General features: G+C 42.8%; 2 protein-coding genes and 1 long non-coding RNA gene across 4 annotated transcripts in view; 2 read left to right on the forward strand and 1 right to left on the reverse strand.

Annotated features, from left to right (window-relative positions):
* The window catches only part of LOC131879387 (beta-hexosaminidase subunit alpha-like), a 12,468-nt gene extending 7,407 nt beyond the window's left edge, over window positions 1-5,061 (forward strand). Inside the window, exons 1-11 of one of the 2 annotated variants that reach the window (XM_059225693.1) lie at window positions 460-589; window positions 655-977; window positions 1,656-1,890; window positions 1,967-2,097; window positions 2,989-3,194; window positions 3,311-3,426; window positions 3,492-3,696; window positions 3,759-3,889; window positions 3,966-4,066; window positions 4,323-4,472; window positions 4,538-5,061. In XM_059225693.1, coding sequence (XP_059081676.1) covers window positions 753-977; window positions 1,656-1,890; window positions 1,967-2,097; window positions 2,989-3,194; window positions 3,311-3,426; window positions 3,492-3,696; window positions 3,759-3,889; window positions 3,966-4,066; window positions 4,323-4,472; window positions 4,538-4,753 — 1,716 coding nt within the window. In that variant the 5' untranslated portion in view covers window positions 460-589; window positions 655-752 and the 3' untranslated portion in view covers window positions 4,754-5,061. Of the gene's footprint in view, window positions 1-459; window positions 590-654; window positions 978-1,655; window positions 1,891-1,966; window positions 2,098-2,988; window positions 3,195-3,310; window positions 3,427-3,491; window positions 3,697-3,758; window positions 3,890-3,965; window positions 4,067-4,322; window positions 4,473-4,537 lie in introns of those variants that run through there. The other variant, XM_059225692.1, reaches the window with a different exon arrangement.
* A 6,270-nt stretch (window positions 5,062-11,331) lies between these two features.
* The window catches only part of LOC131879490 (homeobox protein aristaless-like), a 39,335-nt gene continuing 23,640 nt past the window's right edge, over window positions 11,332-27,026 (forward strand). Inside the window, exon 1 of the mRNA XM_059225834.1 lies at window positions 11,332-12,330. Coding sequence (XP_059081817.1) covers window positions 12,006-12,330 — 325 coding nt within the window. The 5' untranslated portion in view covers window positions 11,332-12,005. The remainder of the gene's footprint in view (window positions 12,331-27,026) is intronic.
* LOC131879491 (uncharacterized) overlaps window positions 20,142-27,026 on the reverse strand; it is a 30,286-nt gene continuing 23,401 nt past the window's right edge. Inside the window, exons 2-3 of the long non-coding RNA XR_009373161.1 lie at window positions 23,166-23,634; window positions 20,142-23,073 (exon numbers count right to left, since the gene is read on the reverse strand). This is a non-coding gene — a long non-coding RNA (uncharacterized LOC131879491). The remainder of the gene's footprint in view (window positions 23,074-23,165; window positions 23,635-27,026) is intronic.

Genomic DNA, 27,026 nt, shown 5'->3' on the forward strand with positions numbered 1-27,026 from the left:
ACGTGTTGATTTCGCGCTGCCAAAAAATTGGTAACNACAGTATCTATCTTTTGTCTTATCACACAAATGTTTTTGTGTTTAAGGAGTAACCTTTTCTAGATCAGGAATCAGAATGTTTCTATATTTCAATTTTCTTCACCACGAACCATTTATACGAGCAGTATTCAATATCTTACAAGTCCTCGTTTATGGCACACATATGTTTCGTCTCAAATTCCTTTGAAAGGGATATCGCTTTCAATCCTCCTGTTTGGTGGTGTCCATACTGTCCGCATCGATTTCGTTCCCTCCGACTCATTTGGGTCCGAGCAGTCCCTGAATTTTTTGGCCACAACGAACCGTCTCATTTCTCTCGTTCATCGTTGTTAGGCGTTCTAAGTCGACTGTTGAACCCACCTCTCTGTCCTCTTCATCAGAGGCCACTTCTACACTCTGCCTCCCCATCCCTATTTCGGTAAAGCGTCATTTCCAGTGGTACAATACCTGATTGCCTCCTAAGAAAAAGGATCTGGTCGCAAGGGTTCAGTCCGGCTTGTTGAGCGGTCCAATGTTGTTTGCCATTAGGGCGTGCGCATGGTTACTCGAAATGGTGAACCCCTCGTGACAACGTCGACGTCGACTCTGGTGCTCATTGGCTTCGTTCCTACATTTCAGAGACATTAGCAGATGTGACCTTTCAACTCTGATTTCGAGGAAAACGAGTTGGGTGAGATCTCTTCCTCTGAAGCATCACTCGATCCGAGAGGCTCAAGATGGAAGCAAGATGGATTTGGTTGTGGGTGACGCTGTGCTCATTCTGGATTGTGGTTCACGGTGATTCGGGTGGAGACTTCTTCAAGACCAGTGAATACATCCATCCTGGAAGACCGGGCCCATGGGTCCAGTCCTCCCGAGGACAAGTGTGGCCTCAGCCGAAATTGAGCCGCCCGAATGGAAAAAGATATTCCTTGGTCCATCCAGAAAAATTCACCTTCCAGGTTGGTTCGGGTGCTCCGTTTTGGGCCCAATTTTGTATCGTAATCACTTTTTGGTCGAAACCAGATTTTCTTTATTTAAACTCTTTTTTTGCGAGATGCAAGTCCCATTGGATACAGACATTTAAAAATACTTTATGTGATTGTATGTACAGTTTTTGATGACATCTTTTTTGGTTGTTGGGGGGCCCATTCTGGGTTCGAGGGTCGCCATTCGAGGCGAATTTCCACTAGATGAACAGAGTTTTAGGTTTGGGTGGGTGGGATACCTGGGATCGAACCCATGAACCCGAGTTCATCTCGGTCACGCATCAGTCAACTGCGCTACAACCATCTCCTAAACGCTCACTTTGGGCAGTATTTGATGACCCACTCTCTGACTCCAAGACCACATTCGAAGAGTGTTCAGGATCTGCATTTCTTTTTCAACCTTGAAAACGTAAGCAGACATGTGGGTCCAATCGTTAATCTGGTACATAAATAATTACACGAGTATTTTCAATCATCGTCATGCCAAGGCGTACGTGAATACGTATGTATGCTCGGAGAAATGAGTTTTGAACAAAGAACGAAAGCCATTAGCCTTCCTCGAAGGTTGGTTAACGGCACCCTTTTCAACATGTTTATTTAAAAAAAACAACAGTATAATACTTAATAGAATGCTCCGTCCCACATTTCTAGTTGGATGCGAACTCGGCTGCGTGTGACCTGATTCAGAATGCAGTGAATCGATTCTATGTGCGCACTTTTCCGCGTCGGACTGCGAAAACCGCCCAAAGCTTCAATACGAATCACCCTTGGTTCCAAGCCTTGCACCAAGACCCCAATTTCCAAGGGGTCCTCGATTCCGTCCAGATTGTGATGAACACAAAGAAAGGCTGCGAGAAATATCCCCATTTGGATATGGATGAGCATTGTAAAAAAACACTTTTTGGCGACAAACCACCTCCAACTTCCAATGGCTATAACCTAAAAGTTTTCTTTGCGCATAGATGAGGTGAAAATCGATGCTCCAGACTCCCCCAAAACGGCTTCGATCATCGCGTTCAATGCTTGGGGAATCCTGCGTGGATTTGAAACTTTCAGTCAGTTAGTGTATGGTGCGGAGGAACATGGAGGATTGGTGAGTGGATAAAGAGTCCATTATAGAGATATCTGGGCTACCGCAGGAGACATGGTCTCGGCCATTATCCTGATCTAGGCTCATCAGGCCTGGATAATTTATGAGGACATTTTCTTTGGTTTGCTTGACCTTCGATGAGTTGGGACAGCGAGAATAGTTGATGACTGTCGAACGCAAGAAAATATCTTAACCAATTACAACATGTATTGGCCTAAAAATTCTATTGTCAACATGAACAATCGAAATCATTTTTATGGTCGATGTCAATCTATTTTGCTTAAAATTTTTGAAAAAAGTTGCAATCACAATTGAAAGTAGTCGTGAAATAAAATATGCTTCGGTGCGTTTGAAGAGCACAACTGTGGTTTTTCAAACGCACCAATGAGTTAAGACTGGAACAATAGCCTGAAAGGAAAAACAATCTTTTGTCATAGAAAATTACTTTTGGCTCAAAAATTATCCATTTTGAGTAGATAAAGATCCGGCGGGTGACCCAAACTAGAAACACAAGCTATTTTTTGACGTTTCGGTCTCGAGTGACCAAAAAGTCATATTATCGTTTGCATTGATTTGACGAACATCACTCGATTGGTCTGAATTGAATCCAATTACTACGTTGAGACGACCGATAAACAATATCATTCCTGGTACGGCGTATCTAATTCTTTAGTTGACTCAATTATTGATTCTTAATTAATCAGCAATATGAGCGCACAAAATCCAATAGACAAAAAGTAGTGAGTAGTTAAGCTTCAGTAATTGATGAACTAATTAACTGCCGATATGTTTCTAAAGACTCTTATTTCCAACGAGCACAAAATGGTGACTGGGATTCGTGTTTGATCCGCTGCCAACCTCTCCAATGAATGTCTCCTTTCCTTGTCCCACTAGTACCAAGTGAACAGTGTGCAGATTATGGATCAGCCTCGGTTTTCTCATCGGGGTGTCATGTTGGACAGCTCCCGCCATTTCCTGTCCAAACGGGTCATTTACGACAACCTCGACCTGATGGAGATGAATAAAATGAACGTGTTCCACTGGCACATCTCAGATGATCCCGCCTTCCCTTATGAGAGTCTCCGATTCCCCAATATGAGGTGAGCAGGGACACGGGTCGTACTTACGAGCCATTAAACAAGGCCAGGTCCAAGATCGGCCTCGCCAATCTAATAAATGGTAGAACTTTATTTTTGAAGAACTCGGTTACTTTCAGCCTCAAAGGAGCTTACCGTCCCTACACGCACGTTTACAGCCAAGAAGACATCCGGGAGATCATTGAATACGCACGGATCCGAGGAATCCGAGTGATGCCCGAGTTCGACACACCGGGTACAGAAGCAATCTTCAGGATGAGAATGAACCATTTTTTAACATGACCTTATCAATGCATGTAGGGCATACACAATCATGGGAGCTCGGTCAACCCGGGCTCTTGGCCAAATGCTATCGGGGATCCCAACCAGATGGCACGTTGGGCCCATTTGACCCCACCAAAGACAGCTTGTACGATTTCTTGGAGGTCTTCTTCAAGGAAATTGGCACCGTCTTTCCGGACAATTTCATGCATTTGGGCGGAGATGAGGTGGACAAAATGTGTTGGTAAAGAAGGCCTTAAAAATTGATTGACGAGACCATGAGCTAAAGGTGAACCTCTTTCGTAGGCAAAGCAATCCTCATATCATGGAATTTGTCAAGAAGAATTTGGGTGGGAATTTGGGGAAGCTCGAGTCGTACTACATCGAGAAATTGTTGCCAATAATCGCAGATTTGCCCACCAAGAACGGTTATATCGGTAAGAGAATGAATGCATTTTGGGTTATCAACCGTCGTGTGACATCCTATAACAACAATTTTGTTTCCTTTATCAGTGTGGCAAGAGGTGTTCGATAACAAGGACAAGGTGAAAAATGACACCATTATCCAAGTGTGGAAAGGGGGTCCCAATGATTGGGCCAATAAACTACAACAGGTGCGTAACCATTGGGGATTTCGTAGCTTATCGACATCCTTTCATTTGTGTAGACTTTTTCCATAATACCCTCAAGGATAGAAACCGGCAGGCATGGCAGTGGGAATGAAGAATTACAACATATTTACACTTTGTCATGAAAATATAGCTACTTTGCTGACATTAGAATTGTCCAGTCAAAACTTTCTGGAGTGATAGGAGTATCAGATTCAGTATCAACAAATTGGTCCCCATATGACGTTTGAATTTGTTCCAGATCACATCAACAGGTCTGCGAGCATTGCTGTCAGCCCCTTGGTACCTGAACTACATCAACTACGGTTCAGATTGGACCAACTACTACATAATAGAACCCTTGAATTTCGAAGGGACTCAAGCCCAAAAGAAGCTCTTCGTGGGCGGCGAGGTAACGCCTTAAGGTCATATTATGCCATTTGAAGAAGCACATTTTCTGACAATTTCTCTCCCAAGGCCTGCATCTGGGGTGAATTTGTGAGCTCCGTGAATCTGATCCCTCGTCTATGGCCACGTGCCAGTGCTGTGGCCGAGCGGTTGTGGTCTCCTGAGCACGTGAAAGACGTCAACGACGCAGCTTCGAGGTTGCAAGAACACGAATGTCGAATGCTCCAGCGTGGTTATCCCGTGGAACCCGCTAATGGACCGAGTTTCTGCGACGTAGCGTGGTGATGATAGCAATAATATCATTTCATGGGTAGTGCGAGTGTATTAACCGATGTTTTAATTGTTTGAGATGAAGAAGCAGATACGTTCCATACTATGTCAGATTGTCGCCTTTGTGCGACCACTAAAATGAGGTTGCGTGGCCTAGTCCCTCGTGTTGCGTGACTTTTCAATGCTTGCACGAGCAGAACTGCAATTTTCTGTGGAGCGCTGTCAAGCTAAATAAAAAAATCAAACTCGAAACATGGATCGTTGTGAGGACGAATCTAAATTTCAGATAACATTTTGTCCAAATAGAATCATTATTGAACGAAGATTTCAAAATGTGCTATGTCTTTTTATCTTCTTTGATGTCAGGAAAAAGTCAATATTTTTTGTGGAACCACTACCTAGAATAGAGCACAAGAAGACACAGATCTGATATGTTTTATACCTAACTTTATATTCATATGATATCTGATTAATCAAAGAATGGATTAGCAAAACAATTTTTCGGGCACCAAAAGTTCAACCTGCGACGGAGCAAAATGGTAAAAACCAACACATCTGATTAGAACCAAGTTCGTAAAATTGATGAAAGGAACAGGACGATCAAGCAAGCACTTACTATTTTCTCATGCGTTAAGGCAAAGGCTTCCTTGACAACAAATTAAAAAAAAACGGCATTACTAAGCCCATGGTAGGGTAAATATAGTTTGGAAGGCATACGACACCAAGGGAAATTGTGAAATTGGTTGGATGGTGTTCAGATGGTTTTGCATTGTCTATGAAATGACAGTTTGTCTTACATGTTAGAAAAATTAAAGCAAGGTTTTCAAAGAGCAAAGTCTCAAGGGCTAGAATACTGCCTGTGTCATTGGACACTAAATTAGCTTTTGGACCTTACGTTTGCAGGTTTGATGTTTTCAAACTGTCATCAGGCTCTGTTAGAGAGTTTTTAATACACTTTGCTTGACCGAACTCTTGTTAGAATATGAATAGCCGATAACTTTGTGCCAAGTAGAGATGTCTTTTTTTGAACATATCATCCGATCAGAATATTGGATGTTCAAGTACACGCAACCTCGCTGACAATCTTTTTCGATTTGTCAGATCTGGTTAGCCCTGAAATACAGAGTGGATCAGGAATTTTGATCAAGAATTGTCCAAGTCTGACTTAAAGGATGCTACAGGATCAGCAAGGCCTACGTATTCTCTACTAGTATTCGAGGGAAGAAAATTGAGCAACGAAGGACCCCAAGAAAGAAGAGAGTTGGACTTCATTGTTCAAACTAGCCTGGATTCTCGAGGGCTTGAAGGTGCTCTCAAAACGCACATTAAGCCTCTACGGTCACTAGAATACTAGAATTGACCCTAAATCCTGGGTTGGGACAAAGTTCATGGATGCTTTTGATGACGTACATTATCAGATACCTTTTGAACCATCTCTGAATTCAGTAATTCAGTACAGTCCCAACCTTTCTAGCCTCTCCTAATACGACAGGACAACTCTCTCATACCTTCGATGTTCTTCGTAAAACATCTTTGAACTTATTGGATTTTTTCCTTCAATGGCCTATTCTATACACTCAATCAATTCAGTTACAATACTGAAGTGCATTCTAGAACAAGTCTATCTTCAATTTCTTGATCTTCTCCAAAACCTTTGGATGTCAAGAGATTGGTTTGTAGATACCCGGTAGCGACTTACTTCCCCCTTCATGAAACGGAACAAAACTTGTTGACTTTGGAGAAGTTTGCTCTGATCCAAGATGTAGTTCATCAAGTACGAGAAAACAGGACTAAGAACTTGTGAGACAATGATATGTCACACCACAAACTTCTAGAAATATTGACCGTGAACCAGCTTCTCACCCCCCAATGGGCCTACTCTTGGTCATAGCAACTCTGACTCACTTTTCGAAATAAAGTCAGATACAAGATATTCATATCTCCTCAATTAAATCCAAGTTATATTTATATCATTTAGTGGTAAAGTGGTTAGCTTCCAAGTTTTCATGGCAAAAGCTGAAGTAGCTCACCAAGACCTGGCCGAAAATCCCAATTTCATGTAGTGATTATAGCACAACTTTCTCCACATCCCCTGAGTACCCTAAGCATGATTTTGGGCCCAAACTTGGTCAAGGTTCTCAATTTGGTAAGATCTTGAGATCTTATGAAGTGCTAATTTTGAATGAAATGTATGGTCCAAAAGATACAAAATTTTCCCTTCCGTTCGTAGTCCACCTTCTAGGTAGAAGTCCTTGGTCACACCATCACGGCCAGGATAGCTCGTAAGTCCCAGGTTGCCAGGTTCCTGATTGCTTTCTAAAAGCATCTTGATGTTTGATTTCTCAGTCATCTAACACCCAACTTTAACGAGTCTCGCCAATCTCAATAAACTCATTTTTACATACAGCAATGAGCTGCTCTCTGAATTGGTTTTATCATTTCATAAAAATCTTAGCCTCTGGCATTAAAATTCCCAGTTTAGATAGCTTTGTCTCGCTCGCTTCAATTTCATCAATAGAGAAGGCTAAAATATGCTTGATCCGTGTTATATCTCGAAATGGGTTATCAGTATTTTGTGATTTTGAGCGCATTTCTCACCAAGCTTAAGACATTGATGGAGTGCAAAACAATTGTTCTTCCTATTTCCCCTTAAAAGTAGGAAAGAGTCAATAAAAAGGGGTGGCTTGGTTATTCCAATGGAAGGCTTCCACGTGATCGGCTAAGGTCAGGTAACGAGTCACAACGGACCATCAAGGCCAACAAATCACATTAAAGAAGCCCAGTTCTAAACCAGCCTGACCTTGGCCATAGAAAATGTGATTTGACAAAGAGCGCAGAAGGCCTGAAAGGACCTAGGGATGACTTCGTCTTTAGCCCGGAGTTCTGCGCGGAGTGACCGTTACAAGGCCGGGAGGCTGGATCGTGGCCAGAAATGAAAGCAGAAGTGTTTGGACGACTTGATGCTCATGAGAAATATGTCAATGTTAAAGCCACTAACTCACGCAAGATCTGTAGGGTAGAATTACTTATTCCTTTGGATTTCGAAACTTCATTGCAACTTCCAAACGAGCCGGAGTTATGGTTGGGAGGTAATGTTTCGGACAGGTCAAAATTTTCATTTCATTGGGGATATTGGTGAGGTTTTGCAATTTTCAGAGGCGTTTTGAACAAAGAAGCACGGCTGAATGAACATAAGCTTGGCTAGAGATGATTTTTGTCTCCTTATCCAAACTGAATGGCTAGCTTTAAGCCCGGATCTCAATTCATTGGACTTTTGTTTCAATCAAACTTAGAAAAAAAGGTCAGAAATGATCATCGAACTTTCCATCATTTTGGAGAAGGACCCTTAGCCTTTTCATGGACACAACCTGCTCAATATTATGACATAAATTATCCCTAAGTGGAATGTCCAATGGCGCTGACCCAAAGGTCACTTGGGCGAATTTCATTCGTTTCAAGGCCATGTTTAGCATAAGATGAGATATACTGCAACTTATATTAGACTTTTCCATTTTAAGCGGAGCATTGAAGGTAACGGAAAGGAGAGGACCTGAAAAGAGGCCCTGCGGAACACCAAACTTGACATCCTGTATGTCACTAAGCGACCCATCAACCTTGATTGTTCGCTTCCTATCATGAATGAAACTTCTAATCCAATCAATAATCTTGCCTTGGATCCCATGCTCACGAGGCTTTGCCGAATGAGAGGCCATGATCTACTTTATCAAAGGCTTTGGCAAAATCAAGATAGGCAGCACCAACTGACTCGTGTCTCTCTAGTTCCTCACTGATCTATTCCATAACCTGTATCAGATGGGTAGCCGTGCTAAAATGCGCTCGGAACCCTTGCTCACTAGGAGTAAGGACTACATGGACATAGAAAACTCTATAAGTTTGAACTTCAAGATCTTCTCAAATAGCCTCGCGTTATTCGAAGCGACAGAAATCGGCCTACAGTTACTTGGGAGCAATTTATCTCCCCCTTTTAAAAGTTGGGACAACATGAGTCAACTTTAGAGAAGATAGAAACTTGCCCTGATCTAAGATGCAGCTCATCAAATGCGAGAAAATACGAGAAAATCAACTGAAGAACTGATCTCTAAGCAAGTTAGCCATAACCTTTACATCGTCAATGGCTTTCCATCGACCTCAGAATGTCCTACAGGAATTTTCATCTTTCTCTTAGAGTTTGCGTAAGAGAAGATTGCCTTTGGATTGGCCTCACGTCCTGGACAACTCTACTTTCCTTTATCAACTGATCTGTCTCAATGGAGGCTTTAATTCTACCTTGGATCAAATCTTTACTTAGAAGGCTAGCCACAGTTACTGGGTTCAAATTGCTTTGGAACCTTTTTCCTAGTTTGCAACTCTTTTTGAGCAATCACTTCCTAAACTTCGGAGTTTTAGATTGTCTTCCACCTTTCAGAACACATTCAGGGATTGCTAAAGTGGAGCAAACTTCCTCAATAAGTGAAATAATTTTGTTTAAGGCTACGTCTATGAACGATTCCTGTTTCAGCATTGAAACCAGGCCCATCTCATCCAGCCTGTCTAAATCAAGGGCCAATGTTCATCCTTGAACTTGAACTCAGCCAGACCGACCTTTTAGCCGGTCTTACTTTAGAGCACACCGGCTTTTGAGTAATGGTCGGCCCGACCTAGAGGACATGATAATTTGAGAGAGGTAACTTGGTTTTTAAGGCAGAAATTGCTTGATTAATATTTTTTACGATCTTCTTTCTCTTTGGGCTGAAAAACATACGTCAGCGAAAAATTGAATTTTCTTATAGACTCATATTTATGACTTATGAGTGAAAATCATATTTTAAAGCATTGCTGAAATCATGGTGCAGAACAAATTACGTGAGTGATCTCTAAAATTGATATTATCATTGAGTGAGAATCTGTAGCACACAAAACGTACGGAAATTCACGTAGATAAATTCGAATACGCTTGCAGTTATCTATTAATGCCAATCAATCTAATTCATGAATTCTTTGTATGAGATAATCAAAATAAAGGAACTCATTAAAGATGGAAAAAAAAGAAAAAGAGATGAATATTCGTGTTTTTGGGGAAAAATTGTACGCAAAGGTTCAATTTTTCATATGAAATGTGCAGTGCAAAATGGAAAGAAATTAGGGGCCACTCTTTGAGCCTTCTGAAAATTCCTCCCCGCCAACAAGCACTTGCCTAATCACTGTGAGTCTCAAATTTTCGTGAAAAGGGTCTATTAAAAAATACATCGCCATCGCCATACCATGAATGATCCGATTTTAGTCTCATGGAGATTGGCAACCCCTACATTTTGGACATCTGAAGACTGATTCCTGTTATCCCAGATCTTCTTTCGCTGTCGGTCTGGTCTGTCGTAAAGAGGATCGTTGCTTTTGCATGAAATACTCCACTCTCTAATGGTTCGAGGATGGACTCCGAAAGGCTCACCCACTTCTCTCAGCCTCTTACCGGTCTTCATCAGGTTCTTTGGTTTGGTTCTGACCTCGAGATTGCGCTTAGTTACATTTCCGAAAATATATTTTGGCGACAAACGATGCAGAGGTTACCAATCGCATCTAGACAATAGAAGTTAGATCTACGTAGAAGACTAGCCCACTAGTTAGATCACTTGCAATATGCCACTATGAGCTCAACAGTTACTCTTAATGAAAGCTTAGGGGATCAATGTCAAACAAATCTTTTGGGCGGGGACAAACGTTGTCAGCCAAGGTAGCCCTGAACTTCATTCATTTATTTCTCTTAAATTTCCCCTCAAAAATAATGATCAAAATCCTTGAATGTCCCCGAAAATCCTCGGTTTTAGGTTATTTTATGGTTGGAATTCGTGAAGAAATCTTTCGCCCAAAAATGACCGACAAAGTAGAAAACTTCATTTAACCTTAGAATTTATCTTTCCGTCTTCTAATAAGAAGACACCAATGCCTCAATTAATTTCGCCAAGTCTTTGAGAAGTCTGAATATCGAGCTATACCATCCACATCCTGGGGAGGATTTTAATATGTCATATCGCTTTGAACTTGAATATTTTCAAAGAAGGGCATAGAAAAGCGCACCGAAGAGAGCATATCAAACTGAAGGCATCCCAAGAAAATGAGTGGACAGATGTATTTTCCTCATATCTGGTAAGGCCCTATATTCAAATAGAATGCCTCTTCTGTTGGCCCATGAATCAGTGCTCACTCTCGGCTATCTGGTGATCTACCGCCCCCATTGGCCTCCGTACAACCCGAGTATTGTTACACTATAGGTGACTTGATTATTTTTCCCCTCTGGTTGTCGTTGAGCCACTCACAACAACAAACAAGAAGAGTCACTCTAAGCGCTCCTCAATGCACATCATGAGGAGTAAATCCTGGTTTTGGGAGCTACATACAACTGTGGGATGGAAGAAGAAGAAGACCAACCAACAGCGGCCCCACTACCACCACTACCACCACCTCCTTCTCCGCCTCCTCCATTGCCGCAATCCAAGTTGTCGTTTTCCAGTAGCCAGTAGTACTTAGGAAACACAATCGCCAAGTAGCCTGATCAAGAGGCTCTCTCTCTCTCTCTCTCTATGTGTGCAGCTTCCGCTCGTCCCAGTTGTACAGCTCTGCGATCCACGAGGCGAGTGTCTCGAGCTTTTTCCCTGCGACCGAGTCAGGCTCCCCAGAGGATATACCGCACACTCACTCACTCGCACACATGCACACTCATCATGTAAGTGGAACTTGTCAACCGACGATTCTTCGTTCAATTTCCCCACCTTTTGAATCGGACTTGTGCCCGGGCTCCCCAAAGCAACTTCCATCCAATCTGCCACACATTGCACTCGATCCTTCAGACTTGGTTTGTGAATGAACCATATCCGTTGTGGGCGAACCCCACGGGTGCCCCAATCCATTTGACGACCAGGTAAAGTGAACGGACGAGCGAACGGACGAGCGAACGGACTGAGGGATAGCAATACCAATTCGAAACTGCAACAGATTGGGGTGCCATCTAGATCGGTTAGCGATTGTTTTCATCCACCAGAAGCCCCAGAAAGTGTGATCACTGATCTTCATCGTCATCATCATCACCATTGAAAAGAAATCAATTCGTGCGTCTTTTGTGCGGCGCCGAGTGGAGTGCGGATATCAATGTGATTTGACAACATATCGTCTTTTGTTCTGGACAAAAAAGAACCATCAATTCTTTGGTAGTGCTCGGAATCCATTCAATTGCTCATTCAGTGGTCATTGGCTCAAGTGTGGTGGGGGTGACAAAATGGATCTGAGCAATTGCAATGGTGCCAGTCTCTCCAAACTGGCCTCAATGGATCCGCACGTGTTTCTGGCCTCAAACCTCAAGTATTCCGGGATACCTTTGCCTAAGATCCCGGCCTCAATACAAGAGGGCATCAAGAACAAGACTTCCCCCTCCAAATCGATATCAAGTCCTGGCCCCGGAAACTCCAGGACCACCACGGCCAATAGTATCTTCTCCATAAGTAGCTTAGTCAATGGAATGGGACCCCAGAGTGGTCCGAGATCCAGTTTAGAAGCCACTGAGGAGAGTTCGCCTTTGAATTCATCCAAGTCGGTCCAAGCAGGTAGGTCTTTTTAGTCTGGCTTAACTAGAGAATCATAAGAAAACGGGAATGTGTCCGAAACTCAATAATTGAATGCATTCTTCTGAACAATATGGTTTATCTGAAGTTGTCTTGTGTTGGAAAAATCGATGTCTGCCATTTTCCAAGTATACCAAACCAAGTCAATATTATATTTTGCTTGGGAATTTACGTTCATCTGAATGGCTTTGACCGGATTGAGTACTTTTTTGATTGACTTCATTTGACTTCATAGAATTACAATCCTACCTAAACTGAGCTGAGTTGGTTCAAATTGACCTGAACACATTAGGCGAGATCTACGTTTCTTTCTGCCATGTCTGTGCCTCATAGTTAGATCAATATCACCCGAGCATTATTATCATTGCCATAACAATTATCACTTGACAATTTCCATGAGTAGCTGAAGCACGTGTTTACGATGTCTTGATAAGAGTGTTCAAACTCGTTAGTTGTTCTTGAACATGACAAGCCAAGGAGGGGCCTGTCAGACTACAGATCCCCACTTGTTATGCACAACCTCAATACCGTACAGTATATACGTACAATATGCAGGCAGGGTAGCAAGTAACAGTAGCAAGGAGGAATGCTGCCTTCCAACAAACCTTTTGAGAGGGTTAGCACATTGTGCACCTAGTGTACCTAGCAGGTACGTACGTTGTTCTCATTGGATGGAACGGCCAGCGAGTGAGTTGTGGATTCTTTAATGTCGGGATGTCATGCAAATCTGTCATAATTTGGCTCCATTTAGTGACATAATCACGTTGAATACACACACGCTTGACATCCTGATTACCATTTGAGTGCTGCCTAATGGTACAACATGCTGTGAGAACAATTGCAGCCGTAGAAATGGCAATTAATAAAGAACTACAGAATAGCCCAGGTCCGCAGTTGGGCATTCTTTGATAGCTCTTTATTTTTTAACGGACTCTTGACGACTCGTTCGTTGCTGAAATATTCAAATATATAGGGTGGAGGATGGCTTGTTCCCGGCCCAACCGCGTAATTGACATGAAATTTATTCTGCCTGATGAGCTTTCTTGGAAAGTTGAAAAACGGCCCTTGAGGCAAAATATTCCACTTTGTCATCCCGGATTGACATCCAGGTCATTAATTATTCCAAACCAAAGACTCTATCTCACTCCTCATTTTGAAGCTTAAACCACATCTATCTTTGGCCTGACATGTCCGTCTATAGAGCCAGGTCCAATTGGTCTGAATTTACATACTGCATTGGTTTCGTTTGTACTCGACGAAGCCATTCACATGTTTGAAGTTAGCTGGCTAATCAATTGAACCCCATTTGACCGAATCCCCACAATAATCATGGACGGAGCTTTAGCGCCAGCCCATCACGAATGAACATGTATGCTAAAGGGGATTTGTATCTCGCCTCTTTGCAGCCCATTCTCATGATTCCATGCAGGAGTTGACCCGCCCACTTATTAATAAACTCGAGGAAACTAACAAGTTCAGTTGGTTTCGTATCGGGGCCAGGTACTGTAGATCTCTGGAAGCCAATCCCAACGCCACAGACCGATATCGAGCTGAAAATGCAATAGAAGCACGAAATTGTGAATTGAACTGCAGATAGGCCAAAATGGGTACAGGGCCGTCCAAACGTTGAAAAAACTGATTTTTTGCGAGATTTTGAGGGTACATTGTGATAATTCCAAATAAATGAGCCAGCTGTTGAATCGATAAAGTGCAAAAACGTGCTCTGTTTGACCACAAATGGCTCTTTATGTCCAAATGAGACGCGGGCTTGAAAATATTAACCTACTGCCATTTCAAGCACTTTGCATCAGAGTTTTACATTTACCTTCAAATATTAGCAAATCAACCTAAAAATTGGCTCCATCTCGCATAAGAAATCTTTTAGGCTTTTTGCAGACATCCTTACCGCTACTGGCAATAGGATCCCCGGTAGTTCGAGATAAAGGAGTGTTATATCTTATTTAGCTTCAAATTCATATAATATCTGATCCACGATTTACTTTACAAACTTGACTATATCTCTTTGAACAATAATGACAAGTGTCAACGGCGCATATTTTTAAAAGTGTGACCGAAATCGAACCACTTCGTTGCCTTTAAAGAAAATTCATCATCTTGGCCGATGTTGCACTGTGGCTTGGAAGTATTTCGTTAATGGCAAATTCCGAAATTAAAAGCCACGCCTTGGCTAACAAGACGTTATTTATCGATAGTGGGAGAATTAGATGTGGGGCATTCTGGATTTACAGCCCATTCTCCACCGATTGCACACGTTCTCAGCTCAAATCAAGGGACTGACTGACAAAAGTTCACTCAGCTCATATCCTCCAATGGAAGAATGGGCCACTGACCAAATGTGCATGGAAATTCTTCCTCCACATCCAACGCGATCAGCCCAATCCCCGAAAACTGGCCTGCCTCTCTCTCTCTCTCTCTCTCTCTCTCTCTCCCTGTCGAGATCGAGTAATGAAATAGACTATTTGTGAAATTTATGCTCCGAGCGTCTAATAAAAACATGTCAAGATGGTTGGCGAGCTGCCAGTGGAGGAGGTCCATCGTCGTCGTAAGGAATTAATTATGCAAATTCATAAACAATCTACCAGCATTGACATGGGATTTTGAGCCACATTCCAAGATGACAAGCTCATTAAGACGCAGAGGATTTTTACTTGGCCCAAAACTTTCTCAAACCTTCATTATGCTGGCCTCTTTCATCCCGATGTTCAAGCTGCCGTGGCTTTTCTTCAGGCCAATCCCTCCATACCAAATTTCGTTGTCGCGTTTTCTGTGGACATTTCTAATGGTCACGTAGAACACTTTCGTCTAATCTAATAGAGGGGCAATGAGAAAGAAAGAAAAAATGTACTTAACTATCAACTCATGGCGAGACCGAGCCACTTTTTTGTACGAGCATTACACATGTACCGGTACCAGATTGTTCAGTGGTAGTAGGAGTGATGGTTGTTCTAGGCTCCTTAGCTCTTCAATTGCTTTAGTAGGAAGTAGTTATTGGTCCTACGTGCCCGAGTAATTCACTTCAAGTGGTCGTGAGCAATTTCATGGAGACATGCCGTAATGGTTACACTGACTTAACTCATTCACATACTGTACATATATCCATGACCGGTCCGTTAAATAAAATAAACCTCCATATTCCATAACGTGGTACGCAAAACGCACACGTCAAATGTTCGTTGATGTAGGCTTGAATTCTAAATGGAGTCCAAGAGCGTTGCTTGCGAGTCCTCCATAAGTCTTGCAACTAATGGTATTGGCTTTGAGATTCAATTTCAAGCCTCAGCCCATTGGCGTGTCTATTTGTGCTCTGGTGGCCATTGAGCCTCTTCTTCCTGGCTTATTTTGGCCTCAGTGGTGACGAAAGGAGCAGATTCCGTGTTAAATACTCGTCCATTTTCCACAGAACCATAACATCGTTACTTAGTTCTGTTAGCATTACCGTGTATAAGAGGCTAGGAGGTTTATCATCCAGCCGTCAGAGACTAAAGAAAAGGGTCAGATTTGGGCCAGGGGCAAGGGCTGTAAACGGGTCCTAAAATGTTGATTCAAGTCTCACGAGTCTTTTGGCGGCTGAACCAAAGGCTATGAGCCTTTCTGAACCAATAAGGGTTTGCACGATGTCTCGCAAAAGAGAAGAAAAAAAATGAAACAGAGTAAAATTTGAATGTTTTGACAAAGAATAGAGATTCTCCAGTCTTTTCGTTGTTAAAACTGTTTCTTATAGACATTTGTTGAGAATTGAATAAGAATGTTCGACCAAAAAATATTTGATTTAAGACCTCAAAACTCGAGTCTTATGAGTCATGTCCATGTTTGAAGCGTCCGACAATGCTTGAGTTACTTAAGAAATCAATCAGCTGATGTAGAATGCCCTCTGGCGGAGCGGTTCTTTGAATTTTCATGAAATTGGGGAGCAGCTTTTCCGATTATATTTAGCGCATAACCAATTAAACCAACACACGATGTGCGGGAACTCGAATAAAATGAGCATTCCGCCCTTTTCTTTTCTTTTTGGCTCACACGAAGCACGACGGGAATAGCTAAAGCCAATAAATAAGCTTCTTTAACAAATGATGACTTGATTTTTTTACGAGTTCTTGCTACTGCCAATGGTGGGTAGATTCGAGAGTACATTTTTGGCCCAGGATAATTAGTGTAAGGGTAATTAACTTAGCTTTTCATCATTTCACAATGAGTTTCTGATGATGATTATCCTACACAATAAATCGCGTTTCTCCGGGTAATAAATTAAGTATACACATCGGCACAGTCGTACGTTATTCTCGACAATTGTGCGGATTCCCAGGTGGAAACGAAATTAATATCCTCTATGTGTCCGCATTTTTCAACCCACGGCACAGCTTCTTGACTTAATGATATTTTGCTGGTCGTCATTCAGTTTGCAAATTTGAAGGAAATTCCCTCCCATTCATCATTTCCTGGCCTTTCTGTGTCAAAAAGGGCACTCAAATTGGTAAGATGAATAGGAAAGGGACACAGAATTCGCAAGATACGCATGTGGCAAGGAAATTCTGCGCCTTACATCGCGGAACAATATCCATAAATGAAGCAAAACCTGTCCAAGTCGGTTTGGTTTTACTTTTCCACGGTTCGCAGGTAATCATTCACTACTCAGGCCATTCATTGAGAGCCATCTGCAAAAGCAATTCAATTTGTGACTTTCCATGATCGTTCCACCGCAAAAAGAGGGTTCCATGCTCTGGCCGAAATAATGTTCTTGCTCTGACAAGTCCTGTATTTCTAGTGAGCTCTCACTCCTGAGAGCCAAGAGCAAAGGGTCTTAATGTTCTCGTGGAATGTGCCTAAGCAAAACAAAAGCGTTACAAAATGGTTCTGAAAGAGAACCATGAACAAGAGGGAGAGCCAGGGAAGAGGTTCTTTTTTTGGCAATAAATGGAATGGACCAAGAAATAATTTATTGGTCCTGTTTCAACAACATTAGCGTTCAAGCACGAATCAAATCAGGCCAACATAACAAAACTCGTCATTGGTAATGAGAGTAAGAACCAGAAACAAATTGTTCCTTCTGATTCATATTTTACTATAGTATTAATTTACATACATACACGGTATTATCCGCCAATCCTTGAAGTGTTCGTTGCTTGTGGCGAAATTGATCATTTGAGAGTTAAACGAGTTCTGGCAGGTCGAACCAATTGAGGCACCAGCCAATTTACCATCATTTGAAAACTAAGCACGGAAACGACCATATGGCTTGAGCTGCCATACAATTGGCCTCATTTGTTCGTCAATGAACTCAAATTATGGTGGCTCAATGGCTTTATCAAAGTCAATTCATGGTCTATCATGGACAACCTTGTTTTCTCCGATCAGGCACACTTTCGCCATCTGTCTCCGGATCGATGTCCAGTCTCTGAGATTGCACCCCTCTACGGTATCTTCTATGTACTCGAGACACGAGATATACACACAAATCTCCTCTCTCTCCCCGACATCTCATCTCATCTTTGTATTACCCAGACAACAAATCTACATACATACAATACAATAGTAGCTCCCACTTGATGATGAGATTCCAAACGGCTGCTTTGGAAGAGAGCCAGTAGTACTAGTAGTAGTCGCAGTAGTAGCAGGTTGATTGAGGGAGAGGCTAACGAACCAGCGAACCAACGAACCAACCAACGACCGACCGAACGAACGAACGAACGACTGGTCCGGGCAAACCAATAGAGAGTGAGCTCGTACTCGAGCACTAATTGAATTAGGGTTCCGGCCTGAGCTCGACCAATCAGGATGGAGCTCAAGTCATTCCCATCATCCACCACCCACCATCCACCACCCACCTTGGCAGACGAGGTTGTTCCTCTCATCCATGTAAGCCACGTCCAAACTGACGAGAGCTGCGACGATGGAAGAAGCTAGAGTAGCGATCAACGATTACCAAATGTTCGGATCATCAACATCGACCAACCGAGCCGAATTAAATAAAGGCACCTCTAATACGGGCTACCTTATTGGCGCTGGAGTTGGGAAAGTCTCTGATCCATTACCATCAGCCAGTCGAGTCTCGAGTTGGTCGGCGATGAATGGACGAATGCCTTTCTGACATGGACTGTCCAACAATAGGAATGAGGGAATGAGGGATTTCGGCAAATTACCCATGATCAGCTACTTCATCACGGATTGACTCAACGGGTTTGAAGAGAAGCCAATCTATGGAAGTAATTACACTCTCCTCGTAATGGTTTACCTAATTGCTATTCTCCTAGAAAGTACGTGCATAACTGCAAAAATGGACGTGTTCAAAACCCGTGATCATCCATCCCATGTTTCAGATCTACAGTATTTGACTGGCAGGTTTTCGCTAGCTTTTAGCTGCACCTACACAGATAGCTTCAAACCTACCAAAGATCATTTGTTGTTGACAAAAAATACCAACCAACTGAGTTGGTTGGTACGAGCATTATTACGTCCTGGTTTTTCCTCGATTGATATGTAATCACCGCTGATGACAATCCAGTCATTAATGGACTTATTTTGGCCCACATTCCACGTTGCATTCAGGGCTCATTTGTTTTAAGTCGCCAAGTTCAAATAGAACAACATGTTTCAGAGAATAACTTTTGAATCGAATCGATGCTTTTCCGCTCTCCGAATCATATTTGAAAACTACCTGGAATTGCAGCATTTTTTACTCTACCTATCTAGCAATGCGTGGTACGGGATAATGATTCGAAATTGAATCTACAGTTTCGAGTGGCTTCCTTTTTCACAAATTATTATTCATTTGCGGCTTCAGGAGAGGAAACGTGTATTGATTGTCTCGATAATTACTCGCTAGTACGAGGTAGAATTGTACCACTGCCAATGCCAATGCCACCATCATTATCATTATCGTTCATTTGCCGGGGGCTGATTCCCTCTGATTCGTCCGTTCAAGCGTCTGTCCACGCCTCCTTCAAATCGTTTCATATCGTACCTACCTACCTACCTATCTACCTACCTAGTGTGTGAACTGTATGTGTGTATGTACCGACCATGTATACAGTCCCTTAATTACGGTTATTCTAAATCGTAGTGAATGCGACTGGATTTTTTTTTTCTCGTCTTTCTCGACCAGAGGTTCTCATGCATGTCTAACTTAAAGAAATTAAATTACAATTGCCGTCTTCATTAGTTCACCGTGGCTAGAACTGGAACACAATAACGAGCTGAATTCTTCGCCAAGTATCGTTTTTTAAACGAAGAAGGCTTGGATAATTTCATTTGCTCGTTCTCATTGGCCCACAGAGTAGGACGTACATACGTAAGCGTCTCTGTAAAGCCAACCCGGCAATCATAATGACATGAGAAGACCTCAAATCCATCAGTTGTGGCCTTAATGAAGCTTTGTGGCTTATTAATTGCTCTGCGCGACTTGTAATCACTTCCCAGACACTTGTAAAGACGTATGACATTAATTGTCAAATTAGCCCTGGTGTATTACAACAAGTTCAATACGATTTACACGATGCCTAAATTATGCTCCTCCAGCCGATGAAAAAGGAAAAATTCGTTTTCGATTTGGTCTCTGGCAGACGGGCATAATTGAATTTGGAATTTCCCTGGGTTTTTGCCAGCCATTGCGGAAGGAATTCTTGCATGAAATTGTCTCTTTTTACTCGGTCCTCTTCACTTTTTTACAACTCACCACTCTATTACACCGACCAACACCATCACCACAAAATAACATTAAGTCTTTGTTCTCGACAGTATTTGCCAGCTTGTCTCTATTTCTCTCAGGGCTGCCGGATCTTTTTCATATAAGTAGTCATTACCTCCTCCATCAGAGACTGAAGTAATGTCCAACTGACAGAATGTGATCTAATTCCAAATGATTATTTGATTATTAGCCCATGGCCTGTGTAATACGTTGGTTGTGGAATTCAAATTCATACATGTTTGGCATCCCTGTCCTTTATTGTGGTAGCAGCTCTATCAATGTGCCCAGTTTCATGAAAGGAAGACATTAGAAAATTACACTTTTTACTCACACAATGAAGGCTACTACTCCCGAAAAAAACTAGGTGGTGCTATTATGCACGTTATCATGGTGTGACCAGCAATAAGACACCCCCCACCTTTTCCTCCTTATTCAACTAAGAAACGAACTCGTCATTGCAGGATGATGGAATTTGGCCAGCCACATATCTCACCCCACTAGATCGAGGTCCAAAGCGTTGCCAGATATTACTAGTTGACTTGGCATAATTTCATCTCTCTGTCCCAAAGTGATTTATCCCCTCCCTGTCTCGGCAATGACCCCGTTTCTAAATCAGTTCTTCATTCCGTTTTGGAACAAGTCAATTTGTCACCCTTCCAATTTCGTTTGTGATGGTATTGCTATTTATGGAGGTCCCCTTGGATCACCGGATATGGCTCTCCAGGAGACACAGCTACCTCCTGAGGTGTAACTTTTTTTCCGTGTCATTCCTTTCCAAATGACTTTGTTGAACTGAATTGACCGTGGTCTTTAAATTATCAATTAGCCAATACTTTTCCGCATTTCACTTTAAGGTCGCTGAGTCTGTTGTGCTCACATAATTAGTCCAAAACTCTATGCTAAAGGTAGATTCAAATCTAAAGATAATGTTTATTGTTTGACTTTGACCTTTGCTACCAATAGGTTTTAAGGAGACAGGCCATTCAAGATGGTATTTGAAAACATCCATTCAGTTATAGTTTCATGCTGGGGCAAATGCTATTAGTATCCTAAAAGGCCGTTGGCCAGATTGGTTGGCTCAAAAACATGGACATCTCGACTGAAGAATATGTCAGACGACCGACCACTTAGTTAGCTAAACAATGCAATGGATAATCTCTTGGGTAGCGATGGCAAACCGTTAGATACTATCGTTTTCGTGAACTTGGCGGTTGGTGACCCGTGTCAAATTCATTGTGTCGGTTACTGTCATTTAGAACAGAACATTGTTTTAACATAGTCATTATGTTTGTTGTACAAAACTTTACATTACTGCTCTTGTTTATTCAGAGACTCTCAGGGATAAAAGGGGACAAAGCAAAATAAAAATAATCGTAAAATTATGGCGAGATCCCTTAAAGACTGGTCTGATATTGAACCACTGACTGTAAAAATAATCATGTTGTCTGCAAAGCTGGCTCCGAAATAATGTTACTGGGCTTACTCTTGTGGAATCGTTCATCAAAATTAGCATGAAAACCGACGGCATCTCAATTCCTTTAATTGCCACCCTGCACAGATCGTTGCAGAGATACAACAATCTTCCCCGAAAAAATGAACCGACAAACATGCTGGCCCAATATTCATCTTAATTGTTCCAAGGAATGGCTTTTCTTGTATCTCGCCTGATTTGTGGTTTTATCGTATTGGGTAAAAATAAAATACAGTCTGCAACGGTTTTGTCACAAGGTTCCACGACTTGGAGGTACTCTGAACAAGATGGATGCCGGAGCAGACGGAAAAGGCAAGGGCAAAATTGACTTGTTATCAAAGTGATTAGTTGGAAAGAGGGCAATTAATCATAACTGGCAATCATTACCATTATTTGTTTGGCATAATTGCATATCCCCCCTCCTCTCGCTCTCCTCCTGGTTCTTCGCTCACTAGCTGTTGTACTAGAGGGCTGTCTTCGACGGTTCTGTTTCCAGTATTTGTCTCCCTGGTCGTAGATTACCTCCCTCATGTGCTTCGGCCATTTGTCTTTGAAAGCCAACCGTGTTCAAATCTTGTTCTACAAATCGTCGTTATTGGTCCAAAAAGCTCGCCCCCGTTCGAGCCAAGAGCCAACTCCTGAAGCTAGAAGCGGGCAATTATTGACATCATTTAGCACTAATTATCTCTTGCACAAACCCCAGAATGGCCTCCTCCTTCTAGTCCTCATCTGTGTCTTTCATTGGCCCCAACCAACCTTCTGATGTCAGTCAGCCTGATCTTGGCCCATTCTCCATCTGAACAACTGAAGCAATTATGCTAAACAAACGCCAAAACAATCATTGTTAATGGCATGCTCCAATTCAGTATTTCTGAAAATAAGCGCTAACTTCATCTTTCTTTTCTCAAATTCAGACTTTTAGTATGTACAAAGCCCCCCATGGTATACCGTCATGAACCGGTAACACTCAATCATTCACTCAGGGTGACTGAATCGAATGGAAATTGTGAAATGACAGTTTTCCCAGTGAGCCTCTCTGGCTCCTCTTCATTATCATCGTCAGGGTTTCGACATTAGGGGAGCAAATGAGGCAATTAAAAGGCCAGGAGGCTCTCTGGCTGTCTTTCTGACTCCACCAACCACGTAACTCGGGCTCGTTTCCCGAAAATCATTTCAATTACGAGAGAGGCAGACACTCGCTCGTCTTGAGCGTTTAAGAATCCTTGTCCCCCTCATTAGTATAAAAAAATTCTGGCAAATCACGTCGCTGAATGATTCGTTCTCCTCGTTGGTCTAAAAGTCAATTAGCTGGGAGAAGCGACCACAAGACAGACGAATAAATGGAATGAGGCTCTCGCTCCAGAGAAATGATGGCCTTCGTTGTGATCGGGATATTATTCATGAGGCATCTTCATCAGGTCGTTCCATCATGGTGGTAAATCCATCCCCAGAATCACTACTCGGCCAGAGCTCTTCAGAAGCAACCATGGCAGCTACTGGATTCCTGGTCCTGGTGGAGCTACCGAGTAATCGCCCAACCAAATTCATCAACCTTCCGAATAATGATCGAGATGTAACAGTTATCCTATGAATATTAGAGCACTTTTCCAAGTTGGTGGTCTGCCGGGATCTCACATTTCATACCTGATCAACTCCACCTTTCTCCTCGACTCAGAGGTGAGCACACTCGCGCGAAGCGGGGGAAAGAAAACATGACTCGTTTTCTCGGTGCAAAAATTGGCAATGTGTCCACAGAATCAATTGGACATGGAAGTCTGCGGTTTCAATCCTCGATATCTTAATTTTGGGTGACGACCTCGCAAGTGTCCATTGAAGCCATTGAGTAATGTCGTTCAGATCTGGTAGTGGTTAAAGTGAGTGCATTAGTCCATATATTTGACTGATAGACCTGGGGGGCCTCTTGGGTTCAAGGGACCTGGATTTTTTCCTCTCTTCGATGGCCATTTGTGAAACTCGACGACTTCTTGGTGCTAGTTGTTGTTGTTGCGATCATGATGATGATGATGATGGTGGAGGAGGAGGATCAGATGGACCGGTTCCGTAACGTCGTTCTCGAAGTCGTCGTCGTCGTCGAGTTTGAAATTGATGATCTCTATCAAAATAAGATGATTGAATTTCAAACTGGTCTACCATTGGCTCGCTTTCGTCTTGAGTGATCTCTTGGCCCACTCATTTCGGGGAGGGTGAGTGCTCAAATGGGCCAGACCTCCTCGAAGAAAATGCTACCGACTACTTATGTACGGTGCCTATGCCGAGGGTTTGTTTTTAAAGACACACGTTGATAAGGAATTCATGCCTTGAATTTGATTCCTCTATGGGTCAGATTGGTGCAGCCTCAAGTTTGACCAATCTCAAATAGGTTTCAAGCCCTAGCGTGATTTGCATACAAAGAAAACATTCTTAAAGGGAGGAGAGTGTGCCCATTTGTCAAGTGGAAAATCTAACATCTTTTCTAAATCAGGAGAATCTACTTAGTTTTACACGCAACTTTGCCTTGCGGTTATTTTCAATAGAATGCAAGCCTCAAATGTGTGCATCATTTGGAATTAGTCACTTTCAGGGATGCTTAGACAATGGCATAATCCCGTTTAAACAAAGAGAATCGATGTTGGCTATATTTTTTTTTCGGGGGGGGGGGAATAATCTTAGCGAGGGTCTGAGGACTTGATGGGTCGTTGTTAAAGCTGTAGAAGCAATAGTAGTTACCTGCCTGGAAGCAATCAAACAAAATGTGGCACAAAACGGAGTTGTCATGCAACAAACACAATTAATTCATGCCGTTGTGGTGTGGATCAGTTGGAAAAAGAGAGAAAGAGAGCCAGAACGAGAGGTGGCTTACCTCGACTATCAAAGACCCCTAGAGGCTCAGGACGTAGGTCTGGGTTGCCTTGGTCGACCAGGTTTCTCCTCCATCTCTTGAGAAGTCCCCGAGTGGTTCTATCCCCGCCAAGAGTCGACAGAACAACGACCATGATGACGACGACGAAACTGACGATCTCGCGTCTAGAGCCTCATTAACATAAAGATCTCATTGCTGTTTCCCTAATTACTGAGACTTTTTGGCTAATTGCTCTGCCTTAAACAGGCTTGATTCGACTCGAAGCAATCATTCTGCTACTACGACTCCTACATACAACACGGCCATAAAAGAAGATGGACCCCACGACTTTATGGATCGAGAAGAGAACGACCAAAACTCCAGGTCTAGCTCAATATACCCTCTCATTCTTACCCTTATTGTTCTTTTGTTTAGCGATTCTGATTCGGTCTGAAAACACGATGGCTACTCGGGCTGGTTCTTGGGAGGAAAATGTCATCCAGTGAATCCAATCAGATCTTGAATGTGGCCAAAGTCATGCAAACAACCGATCAGAATCCGCCGTGAAATCCAATGGCTCCGTCTGATTATTACGAGTCTTATTATTATTATTATTGATATTATGATTCCTGTGGCTCGGTCGGATATTGGACCAAATCGCCATGGATAAGATAGAGCACTTTATTGAAGAGGGTATCATATTTTGAAGCGAGTATGCACCACCACGAGAGAAGGAACGCATGGCAAAATGGATGCAATGAACAATGTGAGTCAGGCGTGACCTCATGATTATAAACAAACCCTACTCTGGTGGGGGAACTCAAGAGCACTTTAAATCATCTAAATATGCCGGGTGATTGGTGCATGCAGTAAGGCACTGTGCACCCGAAGCGAAATCACGGAATTGATTGGATAACCAATTCGATTAGGGTTAGTTTCAAAAACAATATCATGCCTTCTTCCCAACCACAAGCCTCAACGGCCACCAGCCACCAACCAATAATACAACATCTTCCCCTGGCATTTGAGGCGAGTTTCATAACGGCGATTTATTTAGGTTCCTCATCTCGTCGAATTGTAGGATTCAAATTGGACATGTATGAAACGGGACCCGAGCTGGCAAATCCGTCCAGCTCTGGCTTGAGCTTCGGATGGTTGTTGCATGATGAATAGCAGTTTATTTCTGGCTCTCCCGTCAGGCGTCATTATGATACAACAACCACCCAACAAAGGAAAAGAGACTCTCTCAGAGGGACATTGGATCCACTTTGGCCGCAGACAATGAAATCTACGTAGGAACTTCTGTCTGCCTGTCGGTGGTGGCAACATCTGGCGGGGTGAAAGAAAGCCTCACTTGGGCTAGATGATCTCATGACTTCATTAATAGGTCAACTTTAACTCCGAGAGTGGTCATTTCTTGTGGCAGAAACACACCTTGAGATGGTTATGTCGTGGAGAGTTTTCCAGCATAAACCTGCGTGGCGAAAAAGGCCATGGTTGGTGGTGGATGGAGAAGACGTGCCCAGAGAACTTGAACGAATGCAGAGACCGAGACCAAGAAGAACAAACAACAAAAGCAATTGTACAAATTTGATTTACCGTCGTTCCCGAGTACCAAATTAAAGCACCATTTCGCATGGTGCCGGCCTCGCTCATTCCCAAAGGGCTCTCAGCCCAGACCTCTAACGCGGAGGACTACGTAGGTGCGAATGCAATTGGTGGGCCTGAGTCGGAGGTGCAAAAAGTAATCTCATATCCGGATTGAGTTGAAACTCTACCTATTGGACTCGTATGCACTTTCCGACTTTCGAAGTTGAGAGAGAGAAAATCACCTGAAAGGTCGCCAACAAGTTTTGATAAAGCACCTCAATCTTGGTTGGTTAGGTGCTTATTCCTTCCAAGCTGATTGAAATCGATACTGTTCCAGAGGTCTATTGAGATGAGTGCCACGCCTGGAGATGCGAGACGAATTTGGCTCGATTTTGGCGTGACTTTCCAGCTTGTTTCGATCATTAGGCCTCATTTTCGAAGCTGCCATTATGAGAGCTTAACTCTTCGTTGCTCTGCTGTAGCAGATCTATCTTGGTTGGTTGTCGGCTCCAAAGTCTTTGAGAGCGTCGTCGAACGTGAATGTGAACGAACGCACAGCCTACGTATGTGGGGGCTACTTGCGTCCTAGGCTCGACGACTTTTTGGCCCATATTTTATTGGTTCCTCTTGTTTGCAAGCAAATCATGACCGACTGCTTTGAACAAAAAGAAGACGTGCCTTTCATAACTGAAGTCGCTTAACGACCAATTGACTGTGGGGTAAGCGGGCTCAATGCGATGATGGTTGGCGGAGGCCTACCAGATTGCTGACTTTCTGGCTTGCTTAACGTGCTTAACGTGCTTACCTGCCTGCCTGCTTCGCAAATTGTTTTTACAGCCATTAAGGCAAACTCAATTTTGCAATTCATCCTTATGTTCTTCCATCATACCATTCTCTAGTAGATTGTATGTACGTACTCTAGCTATTGGGGTCCGAGTGAGCCTGATGCAGCAGACCCGACTCACTCAATAAGAAAGAATAATGGGCTAAATGAAGATCATTGGAGCTAGCAGCATGAGGCACTCAAGATCGGAAATTGAAGCGGAATTTCCTGCTGATGGCTTTGGAACTCAAGA

Source organism: Tigriopus californicus, chromosome 4 (genome assembly GCF_007210705.1).
Source record: "Tigriopus californicus strain San Diego chromosome 4, Tcal_SD_v2.1, whole genome shotgun sequence".
Classification (NCBI taxonomy): domain Eukaryota; kingdom Metazoa; phylum Arthropoda; class Copepoda; order Harpacticoida; family Harpacticidae; genus Tigriopus; species Tigriopus californicus.